General features: G+C 41.0%; 1 protein-coding gene across 1 annotated transcript in view; it reads right to left on the bottom strand.

Annotated features, from left to right (window-relative positions):
* Window positions 1–18,556, bottom strand: part of LOC139769036 (uncharacterized) — a 30,876-nt gene extending 12,320 nt beyond the window's left edge. Inside the window, exon 1 of the mRNA XM_071699782.1 lies at window positions 16,739–18,556. Coding sequence (XP_071555883.1) covers window positions 16,739–16,867 — 129 coding nt within the window. The 5' untranslated portion in view covers window positions 16,868–18,556. The remainder of the gene's footprint in view (window positions 1–16,738) is intronic.
* Between the last annotated feature and the right edge of the window lie 1,284 nt (window positions 18,557–19,840).

The raw sequence follows: 19,840 nt of genomic DNA on the forward strand, positions 1-19,840 counted from the left end.
CTATGTTTCATGACATAGACTCACCCTGCACGGTGTATGTAAGACCTCGATTTTTATATAATAAAAATATATTATATTAAGTTTGTTTTTCGCATAAACTTTCATTTTTTGTTAAAGTTGAGGATATCTTCTAAAAAAATTGAAACAATAGTAAATAAAATTCAATCTTTATTTCTGATAATATGTTTTGAAGTTATATGGTTTTCGGACAAAAACATCGGTTTTGTAATGTGTTTCGTCGGCCTGAGAGACTGTGGGTGAGTTCAGAAAGGTTAAATCATTTTTTCAGAGCTTTTATCTAATGTGTCTCGCATTAATAAATTTTTGTGAATTATTTATGTACTTCGTTTATTCAACGCTTAATCTTTGTTTATTTATAAAATACTAAATATCATGTTGCTTATAATACTACCTACAAAATAATCCATAACAAATAACTAGGTATAACGTTATCTTTTAATTATTATTTTCTAAACGAGAAGTTCGTAAAGAGTATAAACTTCTTTATTATTTCTACAAACGAAAAAGTCCTCTTGACGAGATTAAAAGGGGTTTTGGCGTAACACTTTTGCAGAACGGTATAATAATAATCCAAAGAGAAAATCGTTCGAGCGAGTTTATGTCAAAACGTGCGAGAACCAATGTCATTCTTCGAGTAAAAGGATCTATATGTGCCGAATATAAGAATATGCTATATTTGGTGCATATATTTTCTTCCATCTCTTTTCAAGACAGAGATAAAAGATTCTGGTTCAAAAGTGACACGAGTATTTGATGAATCATTTGATTCGAGTTATATCGCATATTATATTGTGTCGCAGTTATCACGATGTAACACGACTCATTCAAATCTGAATATAATTATTAGCGTCCAGAATATTAATTTCGATACATAGTTTTAATTGGATCTGTGGTGAATATAATTGCAAAAGTAAAGCACTTCTCGTATACCTGTCAATAGAAACAGATCCTAAAAAGATCAGACTTTCTTCTGAGTAAATAAACCCAAATGTCCTGAAAAAACTAAATAGAAATTGCTTTTATTTCTCGCACGTTTATATTCTTTCGTTTATTCTTAGATAACATATTGCATTTCACGTTTTCATACTGTATTGTATTACGTAACGATTGAATTTTTCGCGGGATGAGAAGCTGAGCTGAGGGAGAGAAGCGGACAACCCGGATACGCGAGGACGAACGAGAGGAGATGAAAGAGTGACGAGACGAGCGTGAGGTCGTTCGGTCGATCGATCGGAGATAGAGTTAACCGGCGAGCGACGAAGGGACGAAGTTCGCTCGGGCTGATGCTGGTGCTCGAAACACCATAGCGGCCTCGCAAAAGCCCGCGGAGCGGACGGCGATGTTGTAACGGACTTTATGACTCCCCGAGCCACCTCGGTGGACCATAAAACCGCTAGTCGCTGTCGCAGTTGCACAGCTCGCTCGATACCGCTGCGCGCTCGGCTCGGCTCGAAACGTGACACTGCCACCGTCATCGTTGTCGTCCTCGTCCTCTTCGTTGCTGGCTCGATTGAAATTGCAGTTTCAGAAAAGGGTAAACTTCGCCGCATCGATCGCTCGCGCTCGCGCTCGCGGGTATTATACGCCCCGAGAAACTTACACCTCTCTCCCGGGCTACCTTCTCCCGGGACGTCAAAGTCACCCGGCGACGACAAAGCGGTATTTCGAGGAGCTTCGTGGATATAACTTCGCCGAACGCGAACACACGCTCGATTCCGCGACGCAGCAGTTAGGCTGGGGCTACACTATGCGCGTTTTCGCGAATCGGATTCGCGAATCGTGCATTTGTATACCATGTGTGCTTAGCACGAATGGCATACAAATGCACGATTCGCGAATCCGATTCGCGAAAACGCGCATAGTGTAGCCCCAGCATTTTACGCGATCGACGAACCGCCGCGTCGTCGTTTATTTTCGCCGTCGAGATAACGAGGACGATAATCGTGAATACCGAAATCGAAAGCGAACATGTATCTCGCGAATAATTACGGTTGATTGGCTGATAATTAGAAACAATTGACTTTTATTTCGCTGACTAACGGATCATAGGTACTGTGATCAATTTAAGAAAAAAAAAAAAAAATATTCGCGCTGTTAAATATTAAAGGATGAAATTCAAATCAATATCTTAAGTTAAATAACATTTTGTTATTTTTAATTACTATATATATATATGTGTGTTAAAATTTATTATTTTAACTCCATTGCTTTACTTAAATTAACGACATATTGAGTAGGAGCAGTGGCAACCTATAGGAATGGTTAAAAGTGACTCAAATTGAGTATAACTTGACACTACGAATTTAAACAGTGCATCTCCGAAAAGAAGAGAAGTTAAATAATTTTTGTTAAGACTTTCAGGAAAAGAAAATGTTTGCGAAAAATAAATACGAGAATTATGCACGAAGCTTTTTTATCCTTTTCTTTCGCAAGTTTTTGTCATAGATGTTTTCTACCGTCAACCTGCCAAAAATAATTTTTTCCAGAAGGTATTTGCGAAGAAAAAGCATAATATTTGCGATGCTAACTACACAGTCCGATCAGTGTCGCGCTTCGAAGCTCAGCCGACAAACAACGATTAAGATATACGTCAAGCCAATCGCGCGCCGCCGATAAAGCGCATATAATTTTTGACGTCGCCGTGCGCGTCTTTTAGACTACGCAATCTCTTCGTCGTCGTCTTAATCTTGGGTCTGTTGCAAATATTGTGTTCAGGCGAAGTGCATATGCACGCCATCATTTTCCGATACCGATACAGTGGGCAAAAATGCGATACAAGATTTATTTAACTGCAAAATCGTAATAATGCAAGTATCTTAATATGCAAATGTCTTAAAATGTCGCGGGAGAGATATATCTTTAAATTTTCCATTCCTACGTTTCACCCGTCAGAAAAGAGATTAACCGAAATTCGCGTTGAGATGTGTCATCACCGTTCACCGCGCGATCTCTTTTTCCGAATATCGAGAGCTAAAATTGAGGCGCTGTGCCGTGTCACGTTCGTGTGCACGAGAAAAGAGTGCTTTCCTTTCGACAGAGAGCTTCCGCTTGGCGTTATATCGCAATCAATTCGCGCGTCGCGCAGACATCTCTTTTACGATTCTGGCCGGCGATACTGATCCGACGATAACAAGCTGGAACGTCGCTCGTAAGTCTTCTTACTACCTGCCTGCTTCTGTCACGATCGCGTCGTACAAATCGGATTCGGCGTGATTACATTTGTTCCTGTTTACCCAGCATCGTTCGTGAGACTCGCGCATTTCAAATGATCAAACGACTATTCGCTTATATTATTTAATCGCCGTTTACAAAAGAATAAATTGGAAAGAATGTTTCTAGCAGGAGAATCTGCAATACCTCGCATTCAAATTCCAGATTAGATGTACAAATTAGAGATATTGTTGAAATAATTTATTTATTTTTAAAATGTTAATCCCGTTAACATTTTATCGCGTACTTTGATAACGCAACAAATAAAATTTCCGACTGTCAAATTGTATACGTGATTTAATCGACGCGCTTGAAAAATTGCAATGTCTTAAGAATCGCTGGCTCGCAAATGCTTTCCAACGTCCTCGTTGTCGTTTTCGTCTTCTTCGTTGTCGTCGTCGTCGTCGTCGTCGTCGTTTGGTAAAACGTATCGATCGAGGAGAACGTGCCACCCTGCATGAGGGCAATGCACCGGGGATACATCATGCACTCGCTGTAAAGCGCTGCGACTATACTTTCGCAGCACCTGCTAACACCTTCGCGCATAAAGGTCGTTCTAAAAAAAGAAATCCTTCCAGCGCGCGAAACGTCGGTTTCCGAACGTCGTCGTAACGAGAAAATGTATTCCGCGTGAAACTTGCAAAAGATTAATTTTACAAAATGCTTGACATTTATATAATGCCTGCGTTAAATAATATTCACCTGCGTGAATATTTGAATATATTTGTATTTATAATATGTATATTTTTATGAATTTATGAAAATTGTCAACTATCGGTTTTACTTCGCGTTTATTTTATTTCTATGCCGTGATTCAATTTTATAACTTCCTAAGGTAACAAATTCTATATCTCAATATCGCCCTAAGGATTGAATATTTTACATTTCATTAGTTAACTATTAGCCCTTAATACTTGATCATATAATCGGAAAAAGATTCAAAGTACATTAATCTTTCCTGTGACACGTTGAGTGTCTGTTCTTTATTGAAATTACTAAATGCATAAGAAATAGATCGACGCCGGATCACCAGAATTGATGAAGATCGTGGATTTTGACACATACCATACACGAATGGCATTCGTGGCTGAAGGATTAGATTAGATCTCCGCGATATGTCGACCGTTAGAGGCGCGGCTTTAATCTGTTGCGCGGCGGTAGTACTTTGTCCACGACGCGAATATAATCCTGCTGTCAATTATTGTTATCGCTCAAGGTCACGAGGCAGATCGGTTCCGCCGTCGCGCCGCGCCGCGGCGATCTCATTTCGCGACCACGAACATGCTCGCAAATTTTCTATACAAATTGCTCGATTCTCGCAAGAAATTCATATGCTCACGTTAACTCGCCTTTTCTACCAAAAAAGATTGACGCAATTATGAACAAATTGTACGATTTTAGTATAATTGTAATGCAACTATGTGTAAATAATAAATATATATATATAATTCTAGTAATTATATACAATATAGGGATTAAAAGAGTGGAGCAACTTCTGCTCGATTAAAACTCGAGTGTAATGAATCCCTTTATAATTCATAAATTACGATATACGTCACGTGATGAATTAGAGAGCGAAGAAATATCGTGATTTTCATTAAGGGTCGTCGCATGTGCGTCCTCGTGTTTCACGTACTCATATTTTCAGTTGAATCGCGAGCAAAAATTCTCGCGACATTTTATCGATGAAGAATACCTCAACGAATCGTACGATCGTAAATAACTTTCGCTAACGACACTCGTAGCCCGTATATGTTTCCTAAATTTAACTGTTGCAAGAGAGAGACGCGTATATATTTTATTAGATGTATTCTTGGAATTTATTATGAAGTCTGATTGGACGGCTTTTGGGGTCATCTCGTCTGGAAAGTTTTTATATAGAAAGAGTTAAACGCGCTATCGATTTTTTTTGCAGCAGTCTAAAGGTCGATGATCAATGACTGGTTTGTTAAATAAACTAATTTTTTTTTTTCATTACAGTGCGTGCTGCAACTTATTTTTGTAGAAAATTGTAACGTAATTGTCCGAATGTCTCTATTCTTTAGTGCCAGACTAGAGTCAAGCTCAACAGGGTCTTCTTTCCCCGCTAATTTTTCCAAGCCCGTTCCCTTGGCAGTGGTTTCGCTAGATAGTAGAATGTCTCTATTATTTGACGTACTGTTTTTGGAAACTTGGAAAAAAATAATGTTAAGCAAATTAAGGTTCTAATAAGAAAATAAAATTCACGTAATAATTTTTTTCAAATTCTTAAGAAAATGAATTGTATATTATTGTTACATAATGCTTTCAATTTTACAAACTTGCTTCTTAATTTTAACACAGAGGAGATCACTTTCTCTTTTACAAAACATCGCGATGCACTCTTTTTGTGTTTTGAATCAAAAAGCGATTCCGATAATGTGATACTGAATGGCACAAAAATATAATATATATAAGGATTTAACATTCTTCTTGCGTTTTTTATTAGTTATTACGTAATCTAAGACCTATTGTTAGAATAGAATGTGTTTTGCGACTTTGCCTCGGTTTCAAGTAACAGAATCGATTCCTCATTCGATTCGCGCAAACGAAGCGTATGAAAGAAACAACGCAAATAGTATCCTCGCGGTGTTCTGAGCAAGGCAGATGTAGGAAGATGTAGGAAATAAGAGCGAACAAAGTTAGAATCGCAACGTCTCTCTGTTCGCGATCTGCAAATAAAAACGGCTACTCGCATGAATGTGAACACGCGAGAAGGGGATTGGAGAATGGGGCGCGGAGATGTGAGGGGAACGCCAGCGATAAGAGGCCGGATTGTTTCGACTGCTTCGGAATAAGTGTACTTCTCGGATCGAGAAAAATCTCCGAGACAAAAAAGTCATGCCTCCGATACGGAGTGACGGCAAAACCAATGTCGAGCGAAGTCCAATGAGCTACAAGAACTTTTAATACCATGACTCCATATAGGAAACGTATATTCACATAAATGTAAAAAAATCATGAATTTAGCAGTCCAAAGAATGCAAGAAGGAAATAACAAAGTTTTTTTTTTATGTTTTTTGACGTCACACATTATTGAAATCGCTTCTTGATTGAACACAGAAAGAACAGATTGTGATTTTTATAAAAGGAAGAATAAGCTCTCTTCTATATCAAAAAGTTAAATTAAGAAGCAAGTTTCTAAAACGAGAACTTTATATCGCTTTATATCGAAAAGTATTAGAATTTATAAAATCAATTCCCGGTAGAAACAAAAGAATTACAGTAAATTTTTACACTAGGAAAATGTGAAGTTGAATCTGTATATTTTGCATTAAATCGCCAGAATTCTTTTTACATCAGAGAGACTTTAGAACTCTTTGGCGAATAGCCAGAAGTATATCGTTGTGTCGAAATTCTGAAAATGCAATGCTGACATCATAGAGGGGGAAGAACCCTTTTCCTTGCCCAATTAGTCCCATGGGGTAGCAATCTCGTTAGGGTAACTCCGATTCTGAATGCAGAAAATGTCGACTAAAACAAAGTCTTATAATGCGTTCTCTCTTTAGCCGCCGTAAATCTGATAAAACAAAACTGCTGTGTGTGTTGTTCATTAAAGTTTTAAAACCCTTCGATCTATAAAAATCTATAGCTTATCACCGTATATACACCATAGAAATCGCTTAAAATTACTGAGATAATAATTTAACAATAACAACTTCCATAAATTATTCCCCTGCTACTTAATATCTCTAGGCCTTTATATATTTTTCATTCTAGTTTATCCCTGGAACATTTTCCTTTTCAACGCGGACGTTTCGCCAGCGATCGACGAGGCGTATTTTATACAATACTTTGCCTTCGATAGAGTGACTGTAAATCAAGCCGCTTGACGTTCTGCATTGCGAGCGAGCATAATAAAGCCCGGTACATTGCGCCGAGAGCTCGCGTTTGACCTCGCAAAGAGCGTTCGATCGTGGGAAAATTATCTGCAGTCGCGCGCAACGATTTTCAATGTTTTAAACAATGAACTATTCAAATTGTGCGCTTTTATAGACGCGTTTCATCATTCTCCATCCATTGATCGGCACCAGCAAGCAGTTTCTTATAATATACCTACGATCAATTTCCCTGATTTCAATTCGGAATATCTGCGAGAGATTTGTCTAATGCAATCCCCAGCCGAACGACGTGCGTAAAAAGAATTTCCATAATTCCTTTATACCTGTCTACAAAATTAAAAATTATTTGATTTTGGATATCAATTACTGTTGTGCATCATATTATTTAAAAAAAACAGCGTTGAGTATATATCATAAGATATTTTACGTCCGGGATATGAATATGCAGGGATTTCTCGTGCAGAACTTGACGATTCTAACGGTTTCGTTTGCGGTACGTTGCGACTGTGCCAAATGATAACGCGAAGAGAAACAATCCTACGCGCATGCATCGGATCTTCCAATGAATTTCCCAATTTGCATGACGCCAGTCCGTGGCTCTGACATTGCCATATTTATGAAGTGACTAACTCCCGTTACGTTTGCATTACGGGAAGTTGCACGCAAGTTATGTCGCACATTCGTTACGCGATCACTCTGTCATCTATTATTCGTGCAGTTTTCGTTCACGTCAGTGCGACTTCGAACACAGAACGTCAATGGCAAGAAGAAGTAAATAAATAGAGATAACAAATTAAAATTAATATTAAATCAGCCTCTTTTGTTCGGAATTCAACTATTTCGTAGAGAAGATAAATCGTATATAGTTGTGCTTATTGCAATTCGAAAGAATTCTTTTAAGAGTATATATATTAAGCCGGTACGTAGAAAGAGTAATATCAATAAATTAGTATCATTAAAGAAAATAATTTAGCACATAATGATTATATAGATTATACATAAAATATATATTTTCTATAATATAAGAATATAAAAGGTCGGTCGCAAGTTGTGTGTGAGATAAGAAATAAAACAATTAACAATTAGCTATGCAGTCCCATGAATGATTCACATTGGTCTGACGTATCCTGCAGTGTAGACTGCAGGATATGCACGCGACTAAAAAGTCTTGAAGAATAATGAGAGGCAGCCAGGATGAGTGATGTTTCAGAATTTCGAGAATTCATATTAGAAATCGTCGAATGACGATAGCGTGTCGCGCGTAGTCCTAAAGCCGGTTCTACAATACGTCGCAAACGATGGCAACTGCTAGTAGAAAAGTGTTATTTCTGGATTGCCGATTGCCAGTTACTGTCGCCAAAAAAGTTAAAAGTTTGTCAACTCTCTTTTGACAACCGCAATTGACAAGCGCAACGTGGAAATAAGAAATAACACTTTTCAACTAGCAGTCGCCGTCGTTTGCAACGTATTGTAGAACCGGCTTAAAGCTTCGGAAACACTAGCGTCGCGTCGCATCCCGTTCCTATCGCGTCCCTGTCGCACCGATGAATGTCGCGTGTGTAATTGACGACGTGTGCGCGCCTATAGGGGATTAATTACGCGTGTCCGGAGGTCAATAGGCTGAAACGAGAGAAGCAGAAAAGCGCAAGAACGTGACGCAATCCGTGCGCTTGCGTAGGTAGGAATAGAAGTGCGCGCGTGCAACACGCACCGGCACGTACTACGTACGCACACTTGAGCAACAGAGATAAGCATTAACGAGACCCGGATAATAGCGTCGGCGACCCGTCTAGACGCGACCGTTGCGACATATCCTTTAAAACGTTTTACGGCGCCGCGCCGTGGTTTTTAGATCGCGATAAACGGCCTCCAACGCGTTTTCGATGCGGAAGTCGCGGCTGATGTTGAGAACCGTTAGTATATTATTCCTATAAATTATTAACCTCGATATTTAGCGGTCAGCAAATTAACTGCTCGACGCTAAAAGACCGTTTCATATTATCGATTCGCGAAAATAAAAAGAAAAGATTGGTTTACTTATTGTTAGAAGTGTAAAATCTTTTCTCTCGTTTTTCATAAGCAAAGCTTTTAGCATACTAATAAATGCCCTTCCCTAATTTCATTAAACTTCGCACATCTTCGTATGTCGAGTCTTCAAGAAAAAGGAGAAATCTCCTAAGCTTTTAGTTCTTTTATATATCGCGCGAAATTACCGGACATAAGAAGTCTTCCCTTCGTTTCTTTCGACGACAGTTCACCGCAGTTCCATTCTAACACAGTTCGCTAAATTAGAAAATGAACGGGTGAAGACTCGCGCGGGGTCGCTCCGCCGTTTTCTTTCTCGCGCGGCCGTTTATCGTGGAATAATTCAAAACACGGGTATATGTAACCTTCCTATACTTTCCCGCTTCCACTTTTCGCCGTATAGTTGCACCATCGCCCGGTGAAGCGTCGCTTTACGGCCGAGAAAATTATCCCGCCGTTACGCTTTATGCCGCCGCGCCGGGCGTAGGAGACGAAGGCGGCCGTCGCCGCGCGCACGGAAGCGCGTGTACTCTTTCTATGCAGCCTTATGGACGGGTTTCGCACACGGAGGCGCGAATACATTCATTCTAAGCTAAGAATATATTTTGTATTACACGTGCAACGCGCCGCCTATACTGCACCGCCTCGAATCGTTGATGCGTGAGGAGCAGAGCCCTCCCCTCCCCTTCCCTCTCCCCCCCCCCCCCGATTACAATTTGCGGATACGCGCGAGATATTCCGCACATTAGCGTTTTTACGCAAGAGCTACATCAGCTAGCGCGATGTTTTACTCTACAGACGGAATTTTGCAAAAGCGTGCATTTTTGCGCAAATTTTTGCAATGTAAAAATCCTCTGACGTCGATTATCGGTGCATCGAAGGAATCTTGAAATTTATTAATAACGGGCAAATATATAAAATTAAATTAGCAATGTTATTCTGAAAATACTGCCCGACAAAATGCAATTAAAAGTAGTAATAAACTTCGGGATTCTCCAATAAAGCCTTCTAAAGAAACCTATAATTCGGGAAAATCAAGATCTGATTTTTTAATTTACGATTCAAGAGATATCGATGCTAGTAAATCAGCGTTTTCTTTGCAGTTTAAATTCCACTTATATATTCAATTAGAAGAATTTGTATCTGGCACGTGTACAACCAGGATGTCTTCAAGATCTTCGTTGAAACTCAACATCCTGGTGACGTGAGTGAAAGAGTATTACATTGATCCCAAAAAATCAAACAGCTCGTAATGTCAAAGTGTTTGTTCCCTACGACGAGTTTCTCATGACGTCATGACGGTCTTTTTCTCTTTCGCCATCGACGAGAGATCCTTGAGAGATACACGCATGCACAAACCTTCCGTCGTCGGGGCAGCGCGACTGCCGTAAAACGTCATGATTATTTGCGACATTCGTTAAACGAGTATAATACCTTCACTCTTGGCAGAGTGAACGGTAACGCGGACTAGACGCTTGTTTCATGCAATACTAGTCTCACGGCCTCGAAAATGCATGAGAATCTCCTGGTCTATTTTACAAAGTCTATTTTGTAAAATGGATTCTTAACTGCTTATTTTACATTTATTAAAGTGACGTTTTAATTTGCATTCATTATTTAATTTGTATATCTTATAGGTATTTAAATATCTAGATACCTCGTCCGATAACTGTTTAAGCTTCAAGATAACAGAAATAGCAGAAATTTACTAAATTTAATATTAACGGCAATAATTAAATATTATAATTTTTACGATAAAAGTTTTTACATAAAAGCGAATCACTGCCTTATCGATTGAAAATAAATTCTGAATATACGATTACAAATTTAAATTTCGCTCAAACTATTTTCCATTTTATAATATAATCACCATATAATGCCATCATACGCGATGTTTATGTAATATTTTCAATGAACATAGAGCATTTGAATTTCGAAGTGAGTGACGCCTCGAGCGTATGTAACAGATTTCAACGTATTGCCAGATTTTTTGCGGCACTTGGGAGTTAATTAAATACCGTGGAACGTAATCGTCCGAAGAATTAAATTTTTTCGAGTGATGCACTTTTTGCAATTTTACAAACGCCGTGCAGAGCGCGCTTAATCGCGTGAAAATAACTCGACAGAGCTCGCACAATGCGCAAAAACAGTGGCGCCATCCACATAGGTACCGCGTATCTTTTTGCACGTTAAATAAACGACATTCTTCCAACTATATAAATTGTATAAAATAATATAGACAAACAAGTTCATAGGACAAATAAGAGCAAAACGCCATTTTTAAAGCGAGAGATATGAAATACTAAAAAGTAACTTTAATGCAAAAAAGAAAGATACATATTACAAACGTTTCGGTCGTAATTTCAGACCCTCTTCAGTGTAACAATTAAAATTTGGTCACGATCTAATAAATAAGTCACCAATAACGCATATAAAAGGGGAATGTATAGACGTGCTTTTTTTTTTTAACCAGTGCAGTGATCAGGACATTTCGTATCTCTCCATAGGATAACATAACATGTCGCGTGTCGCTGACAGGAAAGTGGAGAGAAGAGAGTTCGCGCCTGCTGTTCAGATATTTATTTTATTAGACCCGACGGGATTTAGATGCTCCAATATCATATCTTCAATATACAATGTAGGAGATGGGCTCGAGCGAGTCACCCTCATACGACGCGCACTTGTGTAAACGTTCCCACTGCCGTTTCCCACGTCTCTTGACCAGACAGTCCAATCGAAGGAAAAAAAGAGAAAACAATAGAAAAGAACAAAAAAGAATATTGCCGACTATCAATCTAATTTTCGATTCGAGCTAATATTTGCTCATTAAATGTAGGGGACTATGTGCGAGCGTGGCTTTTTTCAGACTGATGACTTGACATATGAAGTTTCTCTTCGGAGAAATCTATCTAAAAGTGTAAAAATAAAGCGGGAGATATTACACTCCCCGCATTTTTACTTGTTTATTTTGCTTACAAAAGACCCTGAGACAAACCCTGTACAACCCGTTGAGCGGTAAAACGTTACGATGAATATTTTTTGTGTATATTAATTCCGTAAAATGCGAATATTAGACACTAATTTCCGCTAAAGTAATATACAGCAAAGCGTTCTGAAATTAATAATGATCATTCAATTCACGGTGACTTTAGTAAGAACCTACTAATAAATTCAAGATATTTAGTTTCCTTTAAGTACATCTTTTTTATTTCTGTCGTTCACACATTTAACCGATAATTACGAAAGATTAGAGAACATTACTTAAAAAGATATAACAGTAATGTATCTCATTTTACATAATATTCATTATTTTGATTATTTGCAAATCAAATTGTATTTAAAGGTATCCTCGCATACAGTCTTATACTTAGCAGTTAAATATGCGCTCATACTTGCATAGGCACGAATTATGCGCGCGTCGTCCTATGCTCTACGAGCCAACGCATATTAACGAGCGTACCGTGCTCGCTATACTAACGAGCGCGATTAGAGCAACCGTTAGATTCAGCTTACCGCTAAACGAATCTCCGCCGAAAGGCCGACGTTTTCCTAAGAAATGGAGAAAGCCCCGATGGTTAGGTTAGATTAGATTACGAAGAAATATAGTATACGATATTCCTTCATTTTGTGAATACATCCTTGTATATTTGCGATACGCAGAATATATCTCGACACAAACAAAAATTCCATACATGCAGCCAATTTTAAATCTATAAATATCTGTGCCTTTTTTTAGTACAATTATTTGCGGATTATAAATTTGTGCGTTACTTTGCAATTAAAATGATATAATAAAATAAAAAATTTTTTGCATTTATTTTTAATATTTATTATTGTAATGTATTATTGTTATTAAAAAATCTGCTGCGTTTAAGAGAAAGTGAGAGAGAGAAATTGACTAACTACATATTTTTATATTAGTGTCGAGAACCAATTCTATAGTCGTAAGACCTATTGTAGCTTTCATATTTCGAAAAAAAAAAGAGAAACAAACCGTTTACACATTTGTTGAACTGCTTTCCGCTACACGATAATGAATCGACCTCGCGTTCACGCGTGATACATTTACGACTTGCTTATCGCGGCGAGCGACGTCGAGGACGCCACAACGGAGTCGACATTTTTATCGCTTTCGTAGAGACATGGATAAACGGAGTCCTACTTTGAAAAGAAGGTTCATAAAACGGAGCGTCTTTAAGACCATTTTATGATCTTCCGCAAAACGGAATGCCTTTCAATTTGTTCGCGTTGAAGCAGCACTAGATCCAGTAGCACATACAGATCCCGAATATTGTCTCGTTTACGGAGGAGAGCGCAAATATAAAAGAAATACCAGAAAATACTCGCGAACATATTTTTATACTTTATATCGTCGCGTCTAACAATGTAATACAAAATATATCATCATCTCTATAATTTGTTATATCATAATGCCGTCTTTAATTAATCTACTTCAAGAAATTTATAGAAACATTTTGCTGCATCTTCTTATTATCCTATTCGATTTTTTCCTGATATAATTCATAATCAAAGATCGTCTCGGATTCAACTTAAAATTTAATAAAGCTGTGAATTCGATTATTCTTTTAAAAAAATTTGAACAATGAATTGATTATGATTCGAACGTTTCTTATCGAATTATGAAGATCCAACATAAAGTATTAACCATTTCGGGCGATGTTAAGTGTAAATGGCCTCGTTTCCCAGTTAATTTTAAGTATTATACATAAATTTTGAACCAAGTTTTCTGATATTATGGAGCAGTCCAGGTGACCCCGTTTAAAAGAAAATTCATTAAACCAAAAAGATTTTTGAGCTCTCACGGTATTTTCTTTCTCTCTTTCTCCGAAAGGGTTTCTCTAAAGTTAAAGGTCAGCGTGATGCGGAACCTACTAATGACAGCGGCTGCCATCTTCGAGGCTCGCGCTCGCGAGACCGACCTCGGGAATCGCGGGCTGATAACATTTAAAAGTGCCACGTGAAGGTATCGACGTGCACGCTCGCTGCTCGTTCTTTCTTTCGCGCGCGACGGGCAACGGAAGGGAGAGGCTTTACTATATCGGCATGCAAGAGAGAGAACGACACGAACGGGGGAGCGGAGCTGTCGACCCAGACGAGAAAACTGCAGTGAAAGCCTGCCTCGCATTCTGGGCCAGACGGAAGAAACATACAAGGCAGACAGTGTAACGGCCTCCTTCGCGTTCTCCGCTTCTTTTATTATACCACCTCTCGCTCCGAGTTCGACGCGAGCGTTCCCGAGCGCGCCTTTCCACCCCCGTTCGCCTCCCTCATCCTCGTCGTCGTCGCGACACTCGCTCGGCTCGTCCTCCCGAGGAGGGAGAGACGACGGAATAGGTCTCGGTGTTCCAGATACCGTCCGGACGCGTGTACTAGTTCCGTATCAAGAGATATTAAACGTCCACGCTTGAAATTCTTAATCGTCTTTAGGATTTTAAAGGTATCTTTATACCATTATTTATATATAAATATACAACAAAATTGGACTTTACTTATTTGTATCTAGTCATATGTTAAATACTTAGAAAATTCCCCATTGTCTAAATAAAAAAATTATCTAAATGTGAATAATGTAGAGTCGTTGTATTGTGCCCCTCTTTCTTTCTTTAAATTTTGTTTGCGTTTATTTTCAGAAACTATTTTAATATTAAAAATAAGATCGCTTTTTTTAGATTTTTGTACTTAAAATATATATGTGTCACGATTTTGGAAATATAAAAGAAATATAGCATAGAAAACGTAGTTGACAAACAAACTGACCATTTACGAAGAGATTCTTTAATAAATTCTAATTCGAATAGGTGTTAATATTATTAAATGGTATTAGACATTAATAAGGCTAAAGGATATCTGAGAAATGAGGAAATATATAAAATAAAGATTTATGAACTATTAAGATTAAATATAATAAAAAAGTAGCAGAATTTTTATAACAAGCAAAGTATATTTTATCCTAAAGTTTGAAATGTAGCGAAAATCTATGCAGAAACTACATTATTAAACTACATTATTAAATTTACATTATTAAATTTTCCGATATCATATTTTTTGTAAGTTAAAATATATGCTACAGCTTCTTTCCAAAAATTTACTTCTACTTAGTGCCATTTTCTCATATCATATTTTTTCTAGGCAGAATATATACAACTTTTTTCGTACATTTTTCTATAATTATTAAAATACAAATACGACAGTTTTTTTCTAACAATTTATTTCTACTTGATGCTATTTTCTGATATACTTTTTATGGGTAGAATATACAATAGTTTTTTTTACCAAAGATTTAAATTTAAAATATAGAAGCTTCCTTCCAAAGATTTAAAATACATAAGTTTTTTTCCAAAGATATTTATGTATTATTTACAGTTTTTTTACAGCATGTAGAACAATGTTTCGACAGACGCCTTTTTTTTAAAAAAAGGTAAGTTTTTACAGATTAAATTTCACCGGCTTGTGATCTTTGAAATTCATAACTATGTCGGGTGCACCGGGTCCTACCGATTACCCCTTCGCGCTACGTATGTAAATCATCTGTGCAAGGTGCAACACACCGAGGGTTACCTTGGCAGAATTGATTTTTTTTCGCGCACTAGTCACATAAAACACTTTCACCGGCGACGTGGCGCATCGTCGTAATTCATTTCGCTACCGTGTGTGCCGGCGCTGTCAGGTGAAATAAGATCCCATGCAATACTTTCGCCTAAAACCGCGCTACTTATTAAATATTCGCGACCGATCGTCAATACGCAACCGCAACGGTCAGTCAATAGAGTAGCCGCGCTACTCCATGCGTGAATAATAGACGAATTAAAGACATTCGAAATTGCTCGACACATTTCGATTTATATATATTTTCTCGTAATATCTCTGCTTAAGTTAATAGACGAGAAAACGTCATTACAGATATACAGAGCATTCCAACATAAACGTTTGAAAGTTTAATGACAGCTTATTTAATCGATTTTATCAACTTAATTATGAAGACATTTACATTGGAAATTGAAGGGTTTTCGCAAAATTAAGTTTCAAGCGTCTAAGTGGATGAGCAGGAACTTGTCTCTCGGTTAACTTTAAATTAGTTTTACTTCAACGGAAATTTCATTTAAGGCTTGATTAACAGGATGCTTAATAATGGAGATTGAAAAAGTGCGAATATAAATTCTGGTCAAATCCTCGCTGAGGAAAGACCGAATATCCAATTTTCGGATATATCGACGTAAGTTGCTGCTCACAGAAAAATACATCTTACGGCAATCATGTCACAGACAAACATATACATCTTCCTGTAAACGTACAGTCTATAATATCGAATTTAAAAAATTCACTGATATTATACCGATTCCAATTCTTACGTCAGAAGTGTCGTGATTGACATTGCATGAAAATCCTTAACAATTCCACGAGTAACATAAAGGCCTACATGGCCTCTTTTCCGAGCGATAAGACATATTGGACATTGCACCGTCGCACGTGCAAAGTAAAATCGGCGCGCTCGATGCGCTCGTCGAGAGGGGAACGACGCGAAATGTAACGAACGAGGATGCACGCGACAAAAGAAAGAATAGATAAGAGAAAAAGAAGCGCATTTTTTTCGACACACGTACCACTAGTGCCATGTCGCGCGGTTTCGACCCCTGGACGTGGAGGATTCGCGCGCCCAGCTCGAGTAATTTCCTGCGCAGCTGTTTCACGGAGACGCCGAGCGTCTGCATGTAGCGACGCCTCAGCTTCATTTGAACGGGGGAACCGCCAGGTTGCCGTCGGCGTGCCGGAAACAACCACTGACCGTCGACGTCGGCCGGCCTCGTCGAGCTGACATAAACGCACCACTACCACCGCCGACACTTTCGCCCGCCGTGACTTCCACGAACAACAAGTCCCGGTCGCGCCTGACGCCGTCGCCGTCGTCGTCGCGACAAACCACACACCTCGACCCTCCCCCCCGCCGGTCACTTGTAAACTCCTGCTATCCGTCACACCGGAACGGCCAAGTTCCACGCTCGGCAGAGCCGTCGGCCGGATGGAGCACTTCGCGGGTCACGACGCCGACGTCCCGATACTGCAACGCGCTTTCGCGAGAAGCAACACTCTGCCGTGGGCACTCTACTCTCGAGTCTCGGGTTCCCCGTAGAACTCGGTCCACCGACGACGATCGATCGGCGGGGCCCCGTTAGGAGGAAGCGACCCCGTTCCCACTTAATTCGATTGTATCCGGTGCACCGCGCTCCGCCAGCGATCCCACTTGACCATAAGCGTTACGGTCGTTTAACGGCCTGCGTCTAATGGGAGCAGCAGCGCGACTCTGCCGTCGTGTTATCCCCTTCCCTGCCGTCGTATATCGCTGCGAGAGGAGGGGAGGAAGAGGAGGAAGTTTCTCTCTTGCGCTCTCTCTCTCCCTCCCTCCGGCCGACCGTCCCTGTCGTCCCCCTGCAGCGAGATTCCGTCGTAGTGATTCCCAGAGATTTCCGGGAGAGAGAGGAGGAGAGGCGCGAGTAGTCACTATGCGCTCTCTCGTTCAGTCAGTATTATCGGAAAGTTGGCTGGCGTGCGCGCGCGCCGTCTCACAGACGTTGAATGACGTCGAGATATATAGCCGGCAGCAGCAGTCTAGACGGCTCCGACCTTGACTCCCGAAATCATCTCGCGCGCCCGCGTCGCCGTCGTTGTCGTTGCCGTTGCTGTTGCCGTTGCGCGTCCACCCCAGGCCGCGGTGATCTCTCGATCTTTCCATCGGAGAGACGGCCGCGGTTATCGGTCCCCGAGATTCACGTCGCGCGCGTATCAGGGATCTCCGCCCTCGTACATGAATTTCGTCTCACGGTCGGAAAAGCAGAGGGGAACGCGTATGCATGGGTGAGGGGAGCAAGTTGGAGTAGGCTTGAGGACGGCAAGAGAGAGAGAAAGAGAGAAAGAGAGAGAGGGACGGCTGAGTTGGCCGAGTTCCCGCCGCTGCAGCCGGAGCACGGATGAGAAACGTCAATGCGGCGTCGTCGCCGGGATGTCAACGCAAAACTCCACGAGCGCGCTGACGGCGTATTCTCGTGCTCTCGCGGTTCTCGACTTTCTCCGTTGCCCGACGGCACGCGACGTGTGTTCGGGCAGAAAGAAACGGCAGAGAAAGGACGTGGTTCCCCGTCGGTGTTTTTTTTTTTTTTTTTCGGCGTCACCTCTCCGCACGCGCGCGTGCGCGCGCGCGCGCGCTAGGAATCGGAGCGAAGAGTGGATGACGGTCCTTCGTGTCGCGGCAGCGACGACGACGACGACGGCAACGGCGACGACGACGACGACGCTGCTCGTCGACACAACACCCGACGCATTCCAGGTTCAGCGGCAGACTGAACGCGTCCGGTGTCTGTCAGGCCGCAGCACCGTCGATTCCGCCGCCCTTCCTCGTGCCCCTTCGCCGCCCCTCCATTTACTCCGAAGCCGCAGAGCCGGCAGAGCGTTTCCCCTTCGGCTCTCCCACCGCACCGTCGCCGTGTCCACCGCCGCCGCCGCCGCCGCCGCCGCCGCCGGCGCAGTGGCCGCATTTACCTCCTCCTCCTCTCGCTCCTCTTCTCACGAAGCGCCGCGCCGCGCTGCGTCGCGTCTCGTTTCCCTGCAGGACGAGGAGAGCTAGTCTCACCACCACGCTCTCTCTCTCTCTCTCACTCTTTCTCTCTTCCACCTTCGTTCTCTCCTCGTCCCGCCCGCTCCCACGCGTCCGCCACGCCACCAGACACCGCGCCGTGTGTGTGTATCGCGGGTGCTGATCCACCGGCTGATTAGCCCGGCGTGTCGTCGCACGACGCAAAAATCATCCGCGTTCCGCGCGCTCGCTCGCCCGGTGAACGCTCGTTCTCCCTCTCTCTTCGCCGGGCGATCCTGGGCGCGCTACGTACTCCGAGGACGTCTCGAGACTGGCTTCCGATTAAGACGCTGCACCGTTAATAATTGGTTTAACTCTTGAAAGAAATTAATGCGGGGATGACAGAGATCGAGCCTCCGTACAGACAATGCGCTTTTTTGCGACACACGTAGATTGCAAAAATGACTTCAATCATGATTGTTTTCTTCGATTTGCATTCGCGCGAGATAATGAGCGGATTCGATCGAATTTAGCGAATGACAATGAAATCGATAATAGATTGACTTTAAAACTAATAATATACCTGTTGCATTTAGACTTTTATTATAACAAAGATTATATTCATTGAAACTTTCAAGATTTCGAAACTAACCAAGACTAATATGGATTGGCGAGTGTTCGCGATTTAATATATGTAATTCTAGACCATCCGGATATGCGATCTCATCTCGGATCAATTCTCGTTTAATTGCAAGTTCGATAATCGGATTCACGAAAGTCGCATAGAAATTTCCGTCGTGGTTATTAAAACGCATCGACGAGCGCGGAAACACAATAAAACGGCCGCTAACGTCGTTTCGCAATCGGAATCGGTTATATTTCAGCGTATAAATAGCGCGGCGAAAAAAGTTTGTGAACGGACCGAGTGCCGAAGGGTCAAACGGAAAATCGACTCAATGCGAGCGTTTAAGTGCGCGTAATTCGCGCGAGTTAGTCATAACAACGGGGCATTACAATCGATCCTGTTAATTCGCCCGCGCATCACATCACAACGCATCGCATCGCATAGCATCGCATAGCATCGCATCGCATCGCATCGCATCGCACTGGCTCAGTGGAGGATGAAATTACGCTTGAA

Source organism: Temnothorax nylanderi, unplaced genomic scaffold (genome assembly GCF_030848795.1).
Source record: "Temnothorax nylanderi isolate EJ_2023f unplaced genomic scaffold, tnyl_v1.0 TNYL_tig0019_pilon, whole genome shotgun sequence".
In the NCBI taxonomy this organism is placed as follows: domain Eukaryota; kingdom Metazoa; phylum Arthropoda; class Insecta; order Hymenoptera; family Formicidae; genus Temnothorax; species Temnothorax nylanderi.